Source organism: Camelus bactrianus, chromosome 6 (assembly GCF_048773025.1).
Source record: "Camelus bactrianus isolate YW-2024 breed Bactrian camel chromosome 6, ASM4877302v1, whole genome shotgun sequence".
In the NCBI taxonomy this organism is placed as follows: Eukaryota; Metazoa; Chordata; class Mammalia; order Artiodactyla; family Camelidae; genus Camelus; species Camelus bactrianus.
In genome coordinates, this window is record NC_133544.1 from 13929009 (window position 1) to 13949077 (window position 20069).

Genomic DNA, 20069 nt, shown 5'->3' on the forward strand with positions numbered 1-20069 from the left:
CACCTGATAGAAGCTTTCTTTCTCTTTTAGGTGGGAGATGTTGCTGTTTTTCTCCTGATGGTAAAGCTTTAGCTGTAGGTCTCAATGATGGAAGTTTCTTAATGGCAAACGCAGATACTCTGGAGGATCTTGTGTCTTTTCACCACAGAAGAGATATTATTTCAGATATTCGATTTTCACCAGGTAAGATTTCATTGAAATCATATTTGATTATTAGCTTGGGTCTGGCAATGAGTAAATATATCAATGTGTAATTTTTTGTAACTGTTATTCTATCTCAGAATTTTACTATTTTGACCAGAAGAGGTAGTATAATGAGAGGTAAAAGCCCTGTATTAGATCGGTGGCAAAATATCTGGCTTAGTGCCAGCTGTGCCACTAAATTTTCTGTGTGACTTGGGCGAAGACATTTCTTTGAGATTCGTTTTCCTCATTTGTAACATAAAAGGGACTGGATGACTGTTTTCATTATATTCTTAACACTTTTTAAATTATATTAATTTTGCTTCATCATTTTCCATGTATTCATTACCTGTGACAAAATCTACTATAACATAGGATTAATAATGTCAAGACAAAATTCACTTATGTTGGTTTACTTCCATTTTTTTCTGAATTTAGAGGATTTTTTTTGGTCAAATACAAGGAATATCAAAATTAGTTTGCATAGATTTTTGACATTTGGTTTACACCAAACTACCTCACTACACTAAGAAATTTATTTCATTGTGTTAATTATAATATACTTGAAAAATTTGACACTTGTTATAACTTACAAAACACCTAAGAGTTCCCTCAAAAAAATTAAGAATATTAACTCTGGTTGTAGAGTGTAAAAAATACTTCTAACACGAGAAAACGTCAAGAAAATACGTTTCTGTTACAGGTTCTGGGAAATACCTTGCCGTAGCATCCCATGACAGCTTTATAGATATATACAATGTCATGAGTAGTAAACGAGTAGGAATATGCAAAGGCGCTACCAGTTACATCACTCATATTGATTGGGATATTAGAGGTAAGAATTTAAATAACCTACTGTTTGATAAAAGTTTCATTTGATATAGTATAGCTGTTTTAGAGAAACAAGTAATTCAGCAGATGAGTTCAAAAGCATTGTGAAAAACAAGCTGGTCACTCTCACTCTTGTTGCGCTCACCTTCTGATGTGGCCCACACTCTTACTTTTACCTTAAACACCCCACACCTCTCGGGTTCTCTCCCTCTCACCTTTGTGAGATGGCTCACATTCTGCCTATGGAGTGTGTATCTCCTAAGCTGTTTTCCCTCCTGAGTGAGACAGACCGCACTCTGTTCACGGAGTCTGTATCTCTTTAAAGAAACTTACTTTCACTTAAAAAAAAAAAAAAAAAAAGCATTATTTTTCAGAATGATTTTCCACTACTTTATTTCATATCTGAAGATGAATGCTATGAGTTTTTCCATACTTCTGATGTAATTCACATGAAAGGACAGTAAGTGATAAATTTGTAAAGTAATTTAAAGCTTATACAAATTTTTTTTAGTCATTTGTCCTGGTTTTTGTCAGAAAAGCTTGATGTAAATAGTAACTGAAATTTTGGAAAGTTGTTTTATTGATGAAGATTTTAATGTCATTTCCTCAGCATTCAATAAAATACATTCCCTAAAATTGTCATAGTTGTATAGCGTACAGAAGTTGATAAGTATCTTTGTTTTTTAGCAGAATGCATGGCAGATGGCAGTCTGTAATAATTTGGATAGACGCTAAATATTTTAAATGCTCCAGTTTTAGGGATTTTTGTTTCAGATAATTCATCTGTATAAATCTAGCATTGTAAATTAAAGTTTTTGCAAATATAGTTAAACAAAATACTTACTATTAAAAAATGTTTCAAATTTTATTTCTAGGGTTTTTATATGCATAACAGCGGAAATAGCTTACATACATATACACACACGATGCCATTTATGAATTTAATTACTTTATTATATATATATGGCTCCAGAGAAAAATGGTTTTTATGTTTAATCTTAATTTTTCCCATGAAAGTTAAGCATTATACTAACTGTATATGTACTAACTGTATATGTGTTTATATTTTATATATGTATGTATTTTTTAAATTTTTTTAAGGAAAGCTTTTACAGGTCAACACTGGTGCTAAAGAACAGCTATTCTTTGAAGCTCCAAGAGGGAAAAAACAAACCATCCCTAGTGCAGAGGTAGGAAGATAGTGGTGCTTATAATGTTGTTGACATGACTAAGTGGTTAGAAAGCTGATACCTGCCTTCCTTCATTTAGTTACATATGAATACTGTTCTCAAATTGTTCATATTATGGATATTCTTTGCAAGTTTATTTTATTGGGACTAAAAAGATGGGTAAAGGAAGAGATGCTGTATTAAGAAAAGGAATAAATTACTTCCTTGTATGTGTAGCTGTGTTCTAATTACATTCCTCAAAGGGTAGGAAGCATGTAATAGCACGTAGAAGACATGCCATCTAAGGCTGGAGTATTGCATGTCTGTCAAATCTTTTGGAACCCATGTGTCTAAGATGCTTATTGGCAAATTCCTGTTTAAGGAAAAAAGAAAGAAAAAAATATGTTTAGTTTTGTGATTGACAGTATTAGCAAAATATTTGGACATGGCCAAGGAAGAGAAGCTAAACAAATTTAACATGAAAGCAGCTTAATAAGGAAAGGAACTGTAAGTAAACGTCTTAATTTCCAGTAATGAGTAATTGGAAAACATGCTTGTAAAGTAATAGTAGAAGTTTAGACATGAAGTGTAAGAATAAGTTTCTTGATTATTTTAAATGCACAAACAGTCTTATTTATTATCATTCTGTGTTCAGTATCCAGAAAACACAGTGGATTCATAATAAATACGTGTTGAATAATATGTTAAATTTTTTCTACAGGAAGTAGTGGACTTGGGAAGCTATAAAACCAAGACAACTAATAATTTATTTAACTGATTTTATTAAAATTTTAATTTTACTTGTGACATATATAATTACAAAGAAAAATATTCAGATTTTTTTTGTTAATTTTTTAGGTTGAGATATGACAACTTACAGCAATTTTTTCCTTTTAGGTAGAAAAAATTGGTTGGGCATCATGGACAAGTGTGCTTGGTTTATGCTGTGAGGGAATTTGGCCGGTAATTGGAGAAGTCACAGACGTAACTGCCGCTTGCCTCACTAGTGACAAAATGATCCTAGCTACTGGGGATGATTTAGGATTCGTGAAGTTATTTAGATATCCTGCTAAAGTATGTGTTTTTCTTTAATTCTCCAGTGATCATAATTATAAAAAATGGTTATGGCAATGCCCTTTTATAGCATTTCATTGTTAAAATATGAATATTACATATGTAATGTATAATGTAGTATGAAAGGTTCAGAATTAATGTTTCCTATTCTTGACATCATATTTATAGCTTTTATCTAGTAGTAGTATTATAATTTATGATTCCATGCTTTAAGTTGTATGTTACATTGCAGTTTCTCAATGTTGGGTAATATAAGTATCCCTTTTAGAAGAAACATTCTTTTTATCCCTAATATTAACTTAAATAATTTTAGGATTCTTTTGATTAAATATATACCATTAACAGTAAATATAAATTCTTTATATTTACAACTTTAAAGTTTAAAATGTTTTGTGGGAAGGGTATAGCTCAAGTGGTAGAGCGCATGCTTAGCATGCATGAAGTCCTGGGTTCAATCCCCACTACCTCCTCCAACAATAAATAAATAGTAAATAAACCTAATTACCTCCCCGCACCAAAAAATAAATTAATTAATTTAAAAAATAAAAATAAAGTTTAAAATGTTTTAACCAGTTAAATACAAAGTACTATAAATACAATGCCTGTAAAATCAAAATAAGTAACACTGGTTTAATGTGATGAGTAATGTTATTTTCCTAAAGCTAAACTGTAGAGCTTCTTTGGAGTGTACATGCCCATGCTGCCGTGTACTGTGTGATGACTCAGTTCTTCTGTTGCTTCCCTCTGTTCAAACTACTGGAGACATTAGGCTTTCACTTAGCCCAAAAATAGAATTCATGTATCAAGTCCAGATGAATTTATTCATTAATAGTCACAAATTCAGATATAAATTATAATCTAGCACTGACATGAACTTTTTATAAACATAAATTTGAAATAGGGCACTGAAACCATGATTTTCAGTGCATGGTGGTCTTAAGTAACTGCTCCTATCAATATTTTTAGCTCAGCATTGAAATGAAAATACAAGTTTAAAAATTCCTGTAGAGAACTTAAGCACCCAAGAAAATATTTCACAAATCCTTTATTTTAGATACTCTTAAGTAGTAACACCTTAGTTGATAAAAATGTGCTCCAATAAAACATGTATTAGTCAGAAACTTCACTCTGAATAATCTAGATGATATAGAAGCCTTAAGAGTATGTTCTAAGGTATTGGCCTGCAGATTCCTTCTTCACCTTACTGTAATAAGGGAAAGTTATTAGGGAAACTACCTTCTTGCAGTGTTTTGATGACAGATTCCCCTCCTATTTCAGCTGATTTTTATTGTCTTGATTTCCAAAGAATTCACTGATTTAGCTATTACCATGTTTTGTTTATTTAAGACATTTCTTATTTAACACCCTTGAAAAGATGTCCATCTAAAACCTGCTTCTGATACGTTGATCTAAAATTTACTTATGTAACTTGGTAATGCTGGTGTTCTAGGTTTAAAAGTTGCCAGTATCTATAACTTGGCTTTTTCTTCATATAAAAACACATTTTATGTGTAATATCTACTTATAAACAAAAACACTAATGAATTAAGATGAAAGATATTTACATGAGTATATGCCAAAATATTTGCCAATTACTTTTTGTTAATATGGCCATGCTGTATGTACATGAGCATTTATATACTGACTTTCTCAGTTATTGTATCTATTTCCAACAGTAATATGTGTGCCTAGCCATTGTTTTTAACAGATTTGTGCTATTCCAAAGATGCCCACTATAATTAACTGTTACTCTGTTGAACATTTAAGGTGTTTAAAATTTTTCAGTGCTATAAGTAAATATCGTGGCAAATATTTTTTGCACCGATTATGTCTTCTTAGCGTAGATCTCTTAAAGAGGGATTGGTGAGTCAAAGGTCAACATTTTCATACTTTTAATGTAGAATATCAAGCTGATTTCCAAAAACGTTATGCCCATGGTGCTAGCAATGTGCACAACTACTAGTTTTATCCTAGTCTGGGAGTTTTATCCAAGTTTAGGAATTGTTATTTTTTTGTTCTATTGAGTTTCAGTATTTTCTTATTTTTTTTATAAGATGCCTTTGTAAATGATTAATTTCCAGTCATATATTAAGAAAGAAATTCAAAATGTTAACAGTTTTCAAGCAATAAAATTTCTCAGGCTGTTTGGATTTTTTTTTTCATCTTTAGGGAAAATTTGGAAAGTTTAAGAGGTATGTGGCCCATAGTACACATGTCACAAATGTTCGCTGGACTTATGATGACAGCATGTTGGTAACCTTAGGAGGTACAGATATGTCCTTAATGGTTTGGACAAATGAAATGGAGGGCTATCGAGAAAAAAGGCCTTGTGATAGTGAAGAGTCTGATATAGATTCTGAAGAAGATGGGGGTATGTCATTTTAAAATATTTCTTTTTAACAAAAACATAGAAAAATTTAGCACAACCGATTTAAACTGCAGAAATTAATTAAATAATAATAATGTTTGAATAATACTTCTTTTGGGTTTTTTTTTTGTCTTTTTAACACCAAAATTGGTTTTAGGATTGAAAAGCAATGGACTGCCATATATTGATGACTTAGACATTCTTCCTTTACCAATGTATGATAATCATACTTTAAATAAGTACTGTTAAAATAAATCTATAGTATTGAATCTCATATTTTAAAATAATTTTGATTTTTTTTATAATATACCAGTGATACCAGCTCATTATAGAAAAATTAGAATGTACGTTTTGCAATAAAAAATAAACACAGCATTCGTAATTTGACCACTCAGAGGTAACCTCTGTTAACATTTTGGGTATATCCATAGGGGTATGTGCATTTATATACATTATATTTTTTAACAGAAATGATGTCTTACTGAGTTTATTTTTTGTAGCTTGCTATTATCACATAGCATTATTTTGAGAACATTATCATTAAATATTCTTTTACATCATTTTTACTGGCTGTATGTTATTTCATAATTGGACTATAACCCAATTTATTTAATTTACTTCATATTGTTGAACATCCAATTTTTAAGACTATAATTGAGCTCCTCAGTTATATCATAGAGAATAATTCTTATATTTTGATGGTAGGCTATGACAGTGATGTTACAAGGGAGAATGAAATCAGTTACACCATCAGAGCCTTATCAACAAATATTCGCCCAATGTTTGGAATCAAGCCTCATTTGCAACAAAAAGAACCCTCAACTGATGAGAGGTAACAATCAAATTCAAAACTAGATAAAGAAAAAGATATTGGTATTAAAAATTGAATTAATTGTTTAACTGAATGAATTTTTGCAAAAACTAAGTAACAGTGGTACTCTTGCATTTTATAGTTCCCAGCACCTCTTAGAAAGTGTTTGTCCTTAAATACTTTTTGGTGATGACGCTGTCTTTTGCAAGTAGTTTAGGGAATGATGCTACATATAAAGTCTGTATGATTAAAGGAATCTTATTTACTAACTTTTATAAATGTATGTGACAGGGTTTCAAGAAGTAATAAAAATTGAATTCAATACCTCTATATTTTAGGAAGCACAAGAGCAGAGAAATGATTAAATTGTGTGAGAAGGCCTTTCTATCCATGTGTCTTTAATCAAGGATGGAAACTCATTATTTTTAAATTTCCAGAAAAGCAAGTTGAAGTATAGCTTGTCTCTAATGGGAATTATTGGTTCTTGTCTAGAATCAGCAAGTCAAAAATAAGGCTATGACAAAGAAGGAATGGAAAGTAGAAACAGCATTACCTCTCCTTTAGAAAGCTGTGATGAGGAAAACTTTTATTATGAGAAGTTAATATTTGAGGGAAAAGTTAAAAATGAAAGGGAATTGATTCACATTGAAGAGAATTTGTGGAAAATTCAAATGAATATATAGTTAGGATAGTGCTAAAGACCATTGGAGCTCAGCTAGGTGGAAATGCTACTATAGGAAAGCGTAGGCAGAGGGATTTGAGTTTGCACCTGTAGATTTTAAAAGATTTTAACATGGGTGAGATACATGTTACTGTAGAGAAGAGGAGAACTAGAGATTCTGTCAGACTAAGAAGCCCTGAAGCTCTAGGTGGAATGTTGAGATCGTGATGCCTCCACAGCTCCTCTACCAGGTGCCCCGTTTGCTGATGTTATACCTCAGATAAAAGCACAGTGGGGGGTCACCTTGCAGAAGCAGGGTAGAGGGTGATTATCCATTTTGTCCTCACATAGAAAGAGGTAAAGTATTAAATTAAAGATGTATTTTAAGAAAACTGAGCATACCATCATTTAAATACTTGTACAGTATTCCAAGTTGAAACGACTTGGTAGAAGGCAGTATCATACAATGCAAAGGGTGCAGTTTTTGAAGTCAGGTAAATTGGTTAAAATATTCATTTTTATCATTTGCCAGTTGTATGACCTTGAAAAACTATTCATTCTCTCTGAGTCTCAGTTTCCTCAGAGGTAAAATGAGCATTATAATCCCCAATTTATGGGGTGTTGCATGAAATAAAATAGTGTATATAAAGAATTTAGGTAGTAAGTCTTCACCACCCCTTCCTTGGAAATACAAAGTAACGTAAGGAAATACCTGGTTAATACTGTCACACTTTCTGAAATTAAATAACCACAAAGTAATGAACACTACATATGTATTTACTAATTAGAGAACAGTCAGCACACAAATACAGATGTTTGTAAACTAGGATATTTGCAGTATGGTGCTTAATATTACCTAAAAGAAATTATATCTCGCAGGTAGTAAAAAAATGTATAGGGAAGAAGGAACTCTAGACATGCCCATTAATTTTTTCATTTATTATATTGATTTTTTAAAGAAAAATATCATTTATCCAATAAATTTGGTATGTCAGAAAATATGGCCTAATTTTAATCTGTAGGCCATCTCTTATGGTAAAACACTTAAATTTCCCTCTTCATTGCTGAAGTGATCCAGGTTGGGACAGATGGAAACATTGTATTACTCACAAAGAATTGCTGACACTGTCATAATTGTAATCTTTGCTATTAGTTTGTATTTTTTACAGCTAACTTTTTCAAAATTATTTTTGATTTATTGTGCATTTTGCTCTCGAAGTATTTCACAATTCAATTCTACTAAGTTATGCTGAAAATGCCAAGTCAGAAGTCGTTACTGTGATTCATAGTTTGGAGTTTCATTATTGGATTCATTTCAATATAATGAAAGAATCAAAGGAGATAAAAATGAACCAACTTTGAATTTTTGGAAGGAGATAAAATGGTCTGTAGACATAATTGTTTTCGTGTTTTAAATAAAATATATTATCAAACAAAACACTTTTTAAACAGTTAAAACAAATGCTTGTCAAATATCTGCTTAAAAGGAAAATATTTCTGATGAACAACTTTGACAACTTTATTTATTTTAACAACTTGATGCTTTCGTGGAGTCTTTTTTCCTAAACAATTTTAATAATTTTATATTTTTCTTTTTCTATAAATATTTTATAGCAGATCATATGTTTTTAAGGTAATTGTGTAACTGTCAATCAAATTTCCAATATTTTTGAATAAAAATATTCAAAACAATGTGACAAAATTTAGGCGTTTTCATATTTCCTTAGAATTCTGTTGACATATTACCTTTATTCTGTTTACTAAACTATGATATTTTATTCATCATCAATTTTCATATATGTCTCCTTACTTTTTTCTTGCTCCTTCTGAAGGCAGGGAGTAGTAAGGTAAGTATTTTATTAAAGAAAGTATTTTACTCAAAAATTTACTCTTCTGTTTCAGTTTTTATAGTATATGGTATTTTAAGGTATTGATTTTTTTCCCCCATAAAACATTGAACTACATTTTTTGAGAAAGAAATCAGAAAATAAAATAGGACAAATCCTACAAAAGAGTTACATTTATAGATACAACATGTGGGTGTTGTTGTGAGGGTCTTCATTATGATCAGTGTTTTTACAAATGCTTCACAAACTCCTATACTCAAGATAGTTTTAGTTTTTCCTTAAATTTCAAAGACTCGTAAAAACAATTACACGTATTTATCAGTGAAAACTTTTTCAGTTTATAGCAAACCTATTAGCTTCATTTAATGCATGTTTAATATATTAATTTTAAAACATTAACATAGGGTAGTACTAGTTTTTGTATGTTTAATAAAGTATGTACAAGAAAGGAGTCTTTGGGGTGCTTTTGTAGCTACCTTTAATGAAACGAAAATGTCTTCAGTTTCTGAAACACAACAGTGTGGAAAAACCTAGTCTATTTTAGAAATAAAAGAGGTACCATTAGGAAAATGCTGGCAGATAGGATGAAAAAGTAGATTTGAGACCAGATTGTGCAGAACCTCAAATATTAGGCACTCCTTAATTTATTTTGCAAACAGCAGGAATTCGTTATCTGTTTTAAGCAGGAGGTAATATGTGCAAAGATAGGATAGAATGTGTTGTGACTTCTAAACAGGCCCACATAATCTTACACTATTTTAACAGAAATAAAACATTCAGACCTAGCGTCAGATCTGGAATAACTTGTTCAGGACTGTTCTCTTTATTTTTAAAGGGACATTGACAGTTTACAGTCGTCTAGAGGAAGCACAGGGTAAAGGAAGGTTGGGAGGTCACTTCACAAAAAGAATAATTCATTGTTTTGGGAATCCCTGGTTTCAAAAAAAAAAAAGAAAACGAAGTGGAAATATAATTACTGTCTTGGATATGAATGACGTTCTGTACAAGTGACCTCCCTGTCACAAGCAGTGTTCATGCAGAGTTTAGTAAATGACCACTTGTTGTCAGTGCTGTGAAGGAATGTTCTAGATATGTAAAAAAGAGTCCTGGTTTCAGTGGGAGGATGGATGAGATTAACTTCTGCTATCACTTCCAGTTCTGTTTGGTCATTATGTTATTAAGGAATTTTTTTTTTTTTTTAAGTGTCCTCTTTTGCTAGCAAAGTCCCAAATCCAGCATTGTCCCGAGACTCACTCTGCCTGCTTGGTTAGACTGGCAGACTGGGGGTCCTCCTTGGGTCAGATTAGGGGGAGCTTAGTCTCCTTAGACAATTTTCTTAATTGCTACACCAGTGCTACCAGCCTTTTAAGTTATTTACCATTAGATAAGCTTAAATATTTTCTTTGAAATTCAGATTGCATTGTGGAAAAATAGGAATGGCAAGCTTTAATGTTTACAACATAGAACATGTTGAATTCTAATATGTTTTCCTTTTTCATCTTCTTTTTTCTGATTTCCCTGACATTAATGGGGTAACTTAAGCCTTTCCTTATAATTACTATTATAAACAGCAGCAAATAAAAACAATAGGCCTTTACTGTATGCAGTATAGTTTATCTGCATTAAACTTATAAAAATATTTTATTACAGGAAATATTTTACTACTATTTTAAATTCAAATTTGTGTTGTAATCTTTTCCTTTTTTAATCTGCTGCTGGAAAGAGGTTCCAGGTAATCATCTCTCTATGTTATGCTCTATGAGGCCTCATTTCGTGTTTATATTATCTTTTTTATTTACCGTTAGTGAGCTGTTACTTGGTGTTCTTTACCTCTACTCCCGGTTTCCAAAAAAGGTTTAAAAACAGATTTTTTTTATGATAATTTGAAAAGTTCTATATATAAAAGTGTTGCAAGTGCATCTAACTTTTATGTCCCATCAGTCGTGCTTTTATACTTCTACGTTCTGCTTCATGTTACCCCTGAAAATGCACATTTCTTTTGTACATATTCAGGACATAACACTTCATTTACTTTTTATAGATGTATAACTGGAAAATCATTTTAGAATGCAAGTATATTGTTATGCCTTTAATTGTATGGATTTACTTCATTAATGTTGGAATTTTTCCACTACAAAGTTAACTTGTGTCATTTTCTGATTTAGTTGTTACAAAATTAATAAAATTTAGAGAAGGAAGTTGATGTAACACTAATTTTGATTCATTGTCCAGCTTATTAAACATTTGAATAATGGTTATCTGAGTTAAAGCTAAACTGAATGATGTGGATTTTTTTTTAATTAAAGGGTTTTAGGATAGAGCCTTCCCTTTGAATTAAATGATTCAAAATAGATACTCTATATGCCATATATACGTAGATAGATCCTGAACTAGTGGTGGAAACAGAGAAGGAGAGGGCTAGGTTTGATAGCTACTATGTAGGTAAAGTGGATAAATATGTAATAGTGAGAATAAGGGAAGAGAAGGAGTTAGAGGCAACAGTAATAAATAACCTTTTACAGAGTGTTGTATGGTTTACAACGCTTTGTAACTGCAAAATGTCTTGCTTTGACAAACTGATGGTGATGTGATAACCATACTGAGGACTTCAGGAGGAAGAGAAGAGAAAAGGCACAGAAGAGCAGGTCATGAGTACAAATTTGAACTCATACATGATTTATGTTGCCAACAGTATAGAAAGTTTAGAGACATGTTTTCAAAATTCAGTTCTAGAAGAATGTATTGAATACCTGCCGTGTGCAAGATACTGTGATAGCTACTTTAGAGCAATAATCCAGGCTTTGTTGATAATGCACCCCACTGAGAAGGTTTTGAGTGTGTAAAACTAACATTTGTATATTTTTGTAATCAGTCTGTTCTTGTGCTGTTAGTTACATTTATGAAACATACAGCAAAGAAATTAAAAGAAAAATGAATAGAAGGTCTAACATTTTCTTTCCACCTTCCTGCTTTAGAAGATAATCAAGATATAGAAGGCAGAGTCTAGTGAGAAACACAGATTGGGTTCATTTTTGTGAAATGTGTCAGACATCTCTCTCTGGAAGCCGGGTGGGAGAAGCTCAGAGAAGGCACCCAGTGATGGGTTCCTTTCCTCTTTCTCACTTCCCTGTTTCAGGCCTCCCGTGAGCAGGGCCCCACCACAGCCAGAGAAACTTCAGACCAACAATGTCGGCAAGAAAAAGAGACCCATAGAGGTGAGGAAAACCCACTCCCTGGTGTTAACTTGTACTTTAAAAGGTATCCAGGGTTTATTTTGTTTCCTTTTTGTAAAACACCCAAATCTTGTCATTATTTTTTATGAAATTAAATGCATTGAATACTCTTTTTCATTTGGTCGTGAAAATTGGTTGTGGTTGCTTAACTGTCAAGTGTGAGTCTTGGATTGATATCCTCTGTTCCTTTTTTTTTAATTAGTCTTTTTTTTTTTTTTTAGTTTTCCTTGAATAATACCCTGAATTGAACTGTGTATCTCAGAGAACTTCTAAATGTAAATGTATGGAATGATCTGTGGTTATAGAAGCATAGGCACCTTTGGCAGCATCTTATACTTAGTGGTTTGAACTTGTAAGTTAAAGATTTAATATTTACACCAAGTCAGGAACTTTTACCCCATGCGGTGTATTCACTGTAGGGTTCAATGGAGGCTCTGCTTCTAAGCAAAGAAATCTTCCACTAATAATTGAACAAAAAAGGGAAGTTCTCTCAGGCATTTCATAATCCCAGTATCAGCAGCAACAAGCAGACTGTGCTAAATGAGGTCAAAAACAAGGCATAAAGCTGTGGAAGAGTGATTGTTGTATGTCCTCTCCTACTCAGCCTCACAGAATCAGTGAAAACGGACACTTTGAATAGCAGAATTGCCTGCTAGAACTTCAGCATGAGTTATCAGATAGCGTGCTTAGTTTTGTGCACCAATACTGATGTACTGTTTGGATCCTTAAAAGTACATCACTTGGACATAGTTTATCCTGAGTTATATATGCAGATCAGATATTTTTACTAACAATTAACACAAATCAATATATTCTCCTTTTGAGCCCAAGAGGTATCTCAATGTTTAACACATGAAATCTAAAGAACTGAAATTCTTGGAATCAGATGACCTTGTGATTCCCTTTTCATTTTTATAACTTTATATAGAAAACTATGAAACATGTGTTTCAGCTGCCCAAAACACATTATATAGAGAGGTATGTCTACTTTAATTTTGTATCTGAAGTTTGCAAAACATCAAAAATGCATCCTCCATTTCGACTGAAGACACCAGTACTGTATACAGCAAAATAATGAACATTTACACATGAAGAACTGTATAATGGTTTTGTCATTGTTATAGGACCTTGTTTTGGAGCTTGTTTTTGGCTATCGAGGCAGAGACTGTAGAAATAATGTTCACTATTTAAATGATGGTGATGATATAATTTATCACACTGCATCTGTTGGAATTCTGCACAATGTTGCTACAGGTAGGAAACCCTGATTCTCCATTCCTCATTTTTTTTTTTAATTTAGGAATCTTTATTTAGCATCTTAAAATTCATTGTTAAAAATATAGATAAAAATGCATGAATCCAGAATAAATATTTCATATTGTAGAACTTTTTAGTAATATTTCAAGTAAAAAATTTTAAGTCTTAAGAGAGTGTAACAGCAGAAAAGGATTTTGTAATGCAAAGTGCTCATAGGTGCCTGTTAGAAGTGAAGGATTACTGTATGTTGAAACCATGTTTTATAGGGAAACCATTTGTAACTTTATTCTATTTCTCCATAACCTAAACATGAAAAGTGGATGGTTTGGATGGTTGTCTTTGATAGTTAGTAATTGAAAGTAGCATGTTGGGTGAGTGATTGCTGGGGGTTGGGGGTGGGGGGTAGCGGTGTTCTTACTGAGGCCTTGGAAAGCCAAGAAAGTTAGCTAAGAAAGCTGCTTGCCTGTGGCTTGACTGATGATACCTTGGTAGATTCAAGAATATGAGAAAACATTTCTTGATATTTATTTAACCAGTTATATTATTGAAAGGCAAATAAAATTCTCTTAGCATCATTTGATGACCAATGATGTGATAATCCTACTAGTAATACTCAGTATTAATTTTGAATTCTGTTTTTGTACATATAGTGGTAAACTTCACAAATTCTGGAAGTTGTATGTAAAAACAGGGATTACCTAGTCCAAATATTTCTGACTTTTTCCTCTGGTAGCCTCATTCTGAACAGGTGGAGTGAATTATGTGAGTTGTAATCCCCACCCCTCCACACACAATCCTGGTCAGTATTAATCATTATATATGATATTTCTGTTTTCATTTCCTAAAGAAAAAGTTCACCAAGATTACACAAATCAGTGGCAATTTTCCATTTAATAGTTTAGGTCATTAAAAAAAAAAAAACTTCTTAGAGAGAAAATCCTCTTTAATTGAGGCTTCACATATCCTTCAAAGGAATAGAGAAGAATAAGAAAAGAGAAGCTACATAGGATGAATGTGTAAATACACGTTCATGTTTATGCTTGTAATTTTCTGATTTTTAATTAGCTGCCTTTCTAATGATGGGGTGTGTTGAGAGGGGCAGAGGAAAGACTAGGCACCTGCTCCAGTTCTGATTTTTTGGCCTCTCACCATTTTGGGGATACACTGCTATGTTTACAGTCTGAGAAGTCTTGCTCTATTGGCAGATATACTCACTTAGCCAACAGCACATATAATTGCTTGTTAGTTCCTTTAACTGAACTCTCAGACCTGGAAAATATGAAGCACATTTCACTTCAAGAGGTTTTTAAGTAAAGATATGTTACTTTAACATATCTATATGTTAGATATGTTAAATGTCATTATTAAATTTTTTTGTTTGGCTTTGCTTTTTGGAGGACCTATTGTTGACTGTCCTCTATATAATCTGGACCCAATCTACAGTCCTGACCTCACTGCCCACCTCTTTGCTTGACTTGGACAAGCCTACCTTTATTACCTCCTTCATGGTCATAGTCTGCTAAGATGTCTTCACTGTCACTACTACTAGATGAATCACATTACTTCTTTGATCAGAATTATTTGGTACCTCCCTACTGACTACAGAATAAATATGAAATTTAGTAACAGGCTGATTTCCAAAATCCTCTGTAATTCTGGTTCCGATTTGCCTTCCCAGCCGTATTTCTCACTCTTCTTCTTTGTTAACCTGCACTTCAGCCAAATGAGCCATTTATATGCATACCTAATACTTTCCTGCTTTTGTACCTTTGTTTAAAGTATTCCTCTCCCTGGAATGCCCTTCCCCACCCACCTTCATGTTTACAGAATCTGTCATGTTGGTCCAGGAGTGCCATCTGCTCATGAGAATTATTTCTGCTACGAACTCCCATAGCATTTTGATCTTTAATTCTCTTGTGGCATTTTATGTCTTCAACCTTGTATTACATGGTTTATGCCTTTCAGGGTTCTGTTACTTTAAAGATTTCTCAGTCATTTTGCCATCCTTAGGATGAATGTATTTATTAAGTGCTCAAAAAATGGGTGTTAAATAAGCAAGTAAGTTAAACAGAGCAGTTTATTACTCTGAATAAGTACGTTTGACTATTTTACCTTAAGTTTTCGAATTCAATTCTCAAATTCTCTTTTTATAGGGACTCAGAGTTTTTATCAGGAACATAATGATGATATTCTGTGCCTCACTGTAAATCAGCACCCCAAATTTATCAACATAGTGGCAACTGGCCAAGTAGGTATGTTTCTGTATTTTAAAAAGAAAGTTTTAAGTAATTGTCTTGCTCAAATTAACTCAGTATGCTAGGGAAAAAACTAAAGTATATTCGGATATTGTTCGAAATGCATTTGTACATAAAGCACACACCCAGTTTTACCAGATTATTAGCCTCCAGGTACCTTTCTCTCACTTTGGTTATCTGAGTTGGTTCAGACGGTTCCGAATTAAGAGTAAGTTGTTTTATGATGGTTGACATAGTTGACTTTAGTCTTTTAGCAGACATTTCTAGTCACCAGAAACTTTTAATTTAATAGTGTGTCAAGAAGAAAAGAAGAATTTTAGGAGGAAAGGATAAATAAGAGGAACTGAGAAGTAACTAGACTGACAGAGGCAGAGCACCTGCCGCAGCAGGCATTAAGCCAGGAAGAAGAGAGAAGGGAAGTCTGTCCACAGTAGTGAAGCCTTTCTGCCCTTCTCTTTGGCATTCACCGAATTTGCCAACTGTTTTTGAAATCCCCTATCTCGCTGTCTTCTTTCAACTCTATAGAAAACTTAAACGAAGGCCCTAACTCCACAAGCAAAATGATGAGAGGATGGACATCTCTACAGTCAGTGATCACTATGACGACTACTTTTTCTCTCTTTGTTGAGCAACTTTGTTTAACATATTAGTGCTGTAGTTTTCTCTTTTGAAGAAATGTCATGGTCACAAGTTAATCTTTCAAGAAATTTCACTCTCTTCTCCACTTCTTTCCTTTTTTAAATTGAGATGTAATTAACATAATATTATGTTAGTTTCAGGTGTACAACATATGTTAGTGGCTTCACTTACAGTATACTCAGCTTTACATAATAAAATTAATTTTGTATATGACAGTTAAATTATTTAAAATTATTATTTTATGATAATATAGTTTTTACAAATTTTTCTTACAGTATTTATGTTATTCATGGGTAACTTTTTCTGCTACTTTTTCATTGTAGGTGATTCAGCAGACATGTCAGGTAAGGAAATTAATCATTTTCTGTTTTAGTCATATTTTTAAGTCACGATAGTGCAAATTTTTATAGAGTAATAATATACTTCAACCTATTTTGATTTTTTTTTCATTAAGAATACATTAGTTTAATGTCATGGTACTGAGTCAAATCTGCAATAATAAGTTTTTTTGAAAAACTAATATATTTTGACCTTTTTAGTGTGCCAAGCACTGTTGGAAGCACTTTACTTATATTATCTATTTAGTCGTCACAAGACTTCTTTATAGGAGATATTAACTTGCCAGTATCATATAGCTGGTAAGAGTAAAGGTGGGATTAAAACTTGGTCTTAAATGTGAGTCAATTTTTGATTGCATAAAAATAAGATGTTTTAAAATTTTATTATTTCATGTAACCATCTTAATTATTACACATATTAGATCAACAGAGCATTCAAAGATTTGAAAATAACTTTCTAGTATTGATTTTGACCATGGCTTTGTGAATTTAAAAAACTGATAAACAATACATGTCTGTTGTTTTTAGATATTATAACAACTAGGCTTTTTCAACTCATTTTCAGCTTACGTAGTATAGGACAAATTATCAGTTTGACAGACTTACAAACATAGAAAACAAAGTTATGGTTATCAAGGGGGAAAGTGGGTGTGGAGGGATAAATTGGGAGCTCAGGATTCGCAGATACTAACTACTATATATAAAATAGACAGCAAGGTCCTACTATATAGCACAGGGAACTATATTCAATGCCTTGTAATAGCCTATAATGAAAAAGAATATGAAAAGGAATATATATATGTATAACTGAATCACTGTGCTGTATACCAGAAATTAACACACCATTGTAAGCCAACTATACTTCAGTTTTTAGAAAAAAGAATTAGCTGTTTGATAAGAAAACATTTCTCAGTGACTTTTATCCATTTCCCTCCCATCCTCTAGGGTAAGGCATGATTCTGTGATTTGACTGTTCAGCTACAAATTTATCCAGCACAACAGGCAAGGTTCTTGCTCTCTTGAATTACACTCAGCAGTAGAGGTTAGCAAACTACAACCCTTGGGCCGAATCTGGCCCAACACCTGTTTTTGTACAGCTCATGACGAAGTATAGTTTTTACTAGTTTAAATAGTTGGAAAATATCAAAAGATGAGTAAAATTTCACCAAGCATGAAAAGTATATGAACTTCGGATTTCAGTATCCATAGATAAAGTTTTATTGGATGCAACCACACTCAGTCAGTTACATATTAACTGAGTAGCTTTTGTGCTACAACGGCAGAGCTGAGTAGTTTCAACAGAGATTGTTTATAACATTCTCATTGCTTTGCACTGCTGCTTGGCACACTACAAATTGCAGTGATTCTGTTTTATAGCTTGACAGGTTTTGAGTGCTATGCATATTGCTTTTCTACATTTTTCTGAAGTGTAGTTGTTGTATAGCATTACATAGTTTCATATATACAGCATTGTGATTCTTTTTTTTAACAGATAATACTCCACTAAAAGTTATTACAAAATAATGGCTGTAATTCCCTGTGCTGTACAGCATATCCTTGTCACTTATCTATTTCATACATAGTAGTTAGTATCTCTTAATCCCATACCCCTAATTTGCCCCTTGTGCCTCTCCCCCTAGGTAACCACTAGTTTGTTTTCTGTATCTCTGAGCCTGTTTCTAAATTGCATATACATTCATTTGTATTGTTTTTTAGATTCTACATATAGGTGATATCATACAGTATTTGTCTTTCTTTTTGTCTGACTTATTTCACTAAGTATAATATTCTCTGGGTCCATCCACATTGCTGCCAGTTTTTTGTTTTTTAACCAGTGTATATCTATCATGTCAAAACAAGGCAAGGAGAAGGAAAGTAGACTTTGAATGTCAAACTCCAAAGGCCCAGTGAAGTGTGAATTACATTGTTATCAAATTAGATGGTAAAACATTGTGTTTATTATGCAATGATACTGTAGCTGGGCTGCAAGAATACAATATATGTCAGTATTTTCACAGTAAACTTTATCACAATATTCCCAGTTCACAGGAAAGCAAATATCAGAAAAAATGGAAAATTTTAAAAAGAATATATTATTATAACAGAATTTCTTCCCAAAAGTAAAAATAAAATGAGGCTACAACTTAAGGTTATGAATTACTTATTTATTAGCCAGTCAAGAAAAGCTATTTATGACTGTGAGCTAATTGAATCGTGTTTGATTGCAGCAAGCATGTGTCCAGAGAAAATAAACTTATTTAAGACTATTAACTTTTTCGCAAAAACTGTCACTAAAAGAATTGAGGACATCGGGAACAATATCAACCGTCATTAAAAACAAAGACAAAAAAAAAAAGGGCAGATGATTTTGAATAGTTTCCCTTGGCTCTTGATGGGCAACAAATGTTGCCAGTTGTTTATTTGAGGAATCAGTGCTGATTTTTAAGTGACTGAAGAATTTGTTTCTATGAATGGTCTCCATGGAACAGTTACAAAAGATAGTATTTTCAAGTAAGTTAAGAAAGCATTAATTCAGTACAACCTGAAGTAGAATCTGCTAAGATGTATTGCAATTGATGGTAGTAAAATATGTGTGGAGCTAGAGCAGAAAAGGTTTGGTTAAATTTACAAAGCTTGTAAAAATTTAAGACATTTGAAGCTTATGGTTATTCATTGTGTTATTCATCAGCAGGTGGTTTGTGGAAAAACTTTCAATCTATCATGTGTAATTGAACAGCAGGATTTTGTTATTGAGAATCAACAGTTAATTTTGTTTGTTCTCATAGACTTAACCATCATCAGTTCCTTTACTTTATGTTAGAAATAGAAGGTGAATGTCCTGACTTGCCCTACCCCACAGTGATTCAGTGGTTTAGTGGTGGTAACATTTTTTTGGAGCTCAGAGCCAGGACTGAAATTTTTCTGAATGAGAAGAACTGCCTTAAATCTCTATTATGGAAAACTGAATGGCTTTGGAAGTTAGTTTTTGCTGCAGACTTGATAATGTTGCTTAATGATTCAACCTGAAATTACAGGGACATTACAATTACAACCTGAAATTATAATTACATTGCTTATATATGAAACTTTTACTGCAGGAAAGTCATTTGATGGCAACTAATGTTTGAATTACAAGTAACATCAAACAGCATTATCTATTTCTCATGGTATCAAAAGTTAAGACAAGCGAGATTCCCATTCCCACACAAATTTGCAGCAAATACATTTTCTGGGCTCAAATTAGAGTTCCAGCAGCATTTTTTAGATCTTGATGCAAGTGTAAAGAAAATTTCCATATTTCAAAATCTGTTTAACTGTACAATTGAGGAACTTCCACCTAACATTCAATTTAAAGTTACTGTTTTGCAGTGTAATGCATGCTAGAAAGCAGATATCAAGACAA

General features: G+C 32.5%; 1 protein-coding gene across 1 annotated transcript in view; it reads left to right on the forward strand.

Moving 5' to 3' along the window:
• Positions 1-20069, forward strand: part of EML5 (EMAP like 5) — a 131876-nt gene that overhangs the window by 93881 nt on the left and 17926 nt on the right. The window contains exons 22-31 of the mRNA XM_074365169.1: positions 31-183; positions 887-1018; positions 2116-2204; positions 3081-3257; positions 5427-5628; positions 6331-6457; positions 12081-12159; positions 13302-13431; positions 15588-15686; positions 16652-16672. Of these exons, the coding sequence (XP_074221270.1) occupies positions 31-183; positions 887-1018; positions 2116-2204; positions 3081-3257; positions 5427-5628; positions 6331-6457; positions 12081-12159; positions 13302-13431; positions 15588-15686; positions 16652-16672 (1209 nt within the window). The remainder of the gene's footprint in view (positions 1-30; positions 184-886; positions 1019-2115; positions 2205-3080; positions 3258-5426; positions 5629-6330; positions 6458-12080; positions 12160-13301; positions 13432-15587; positions 15687-16651; positions 16673-20069) is intronic.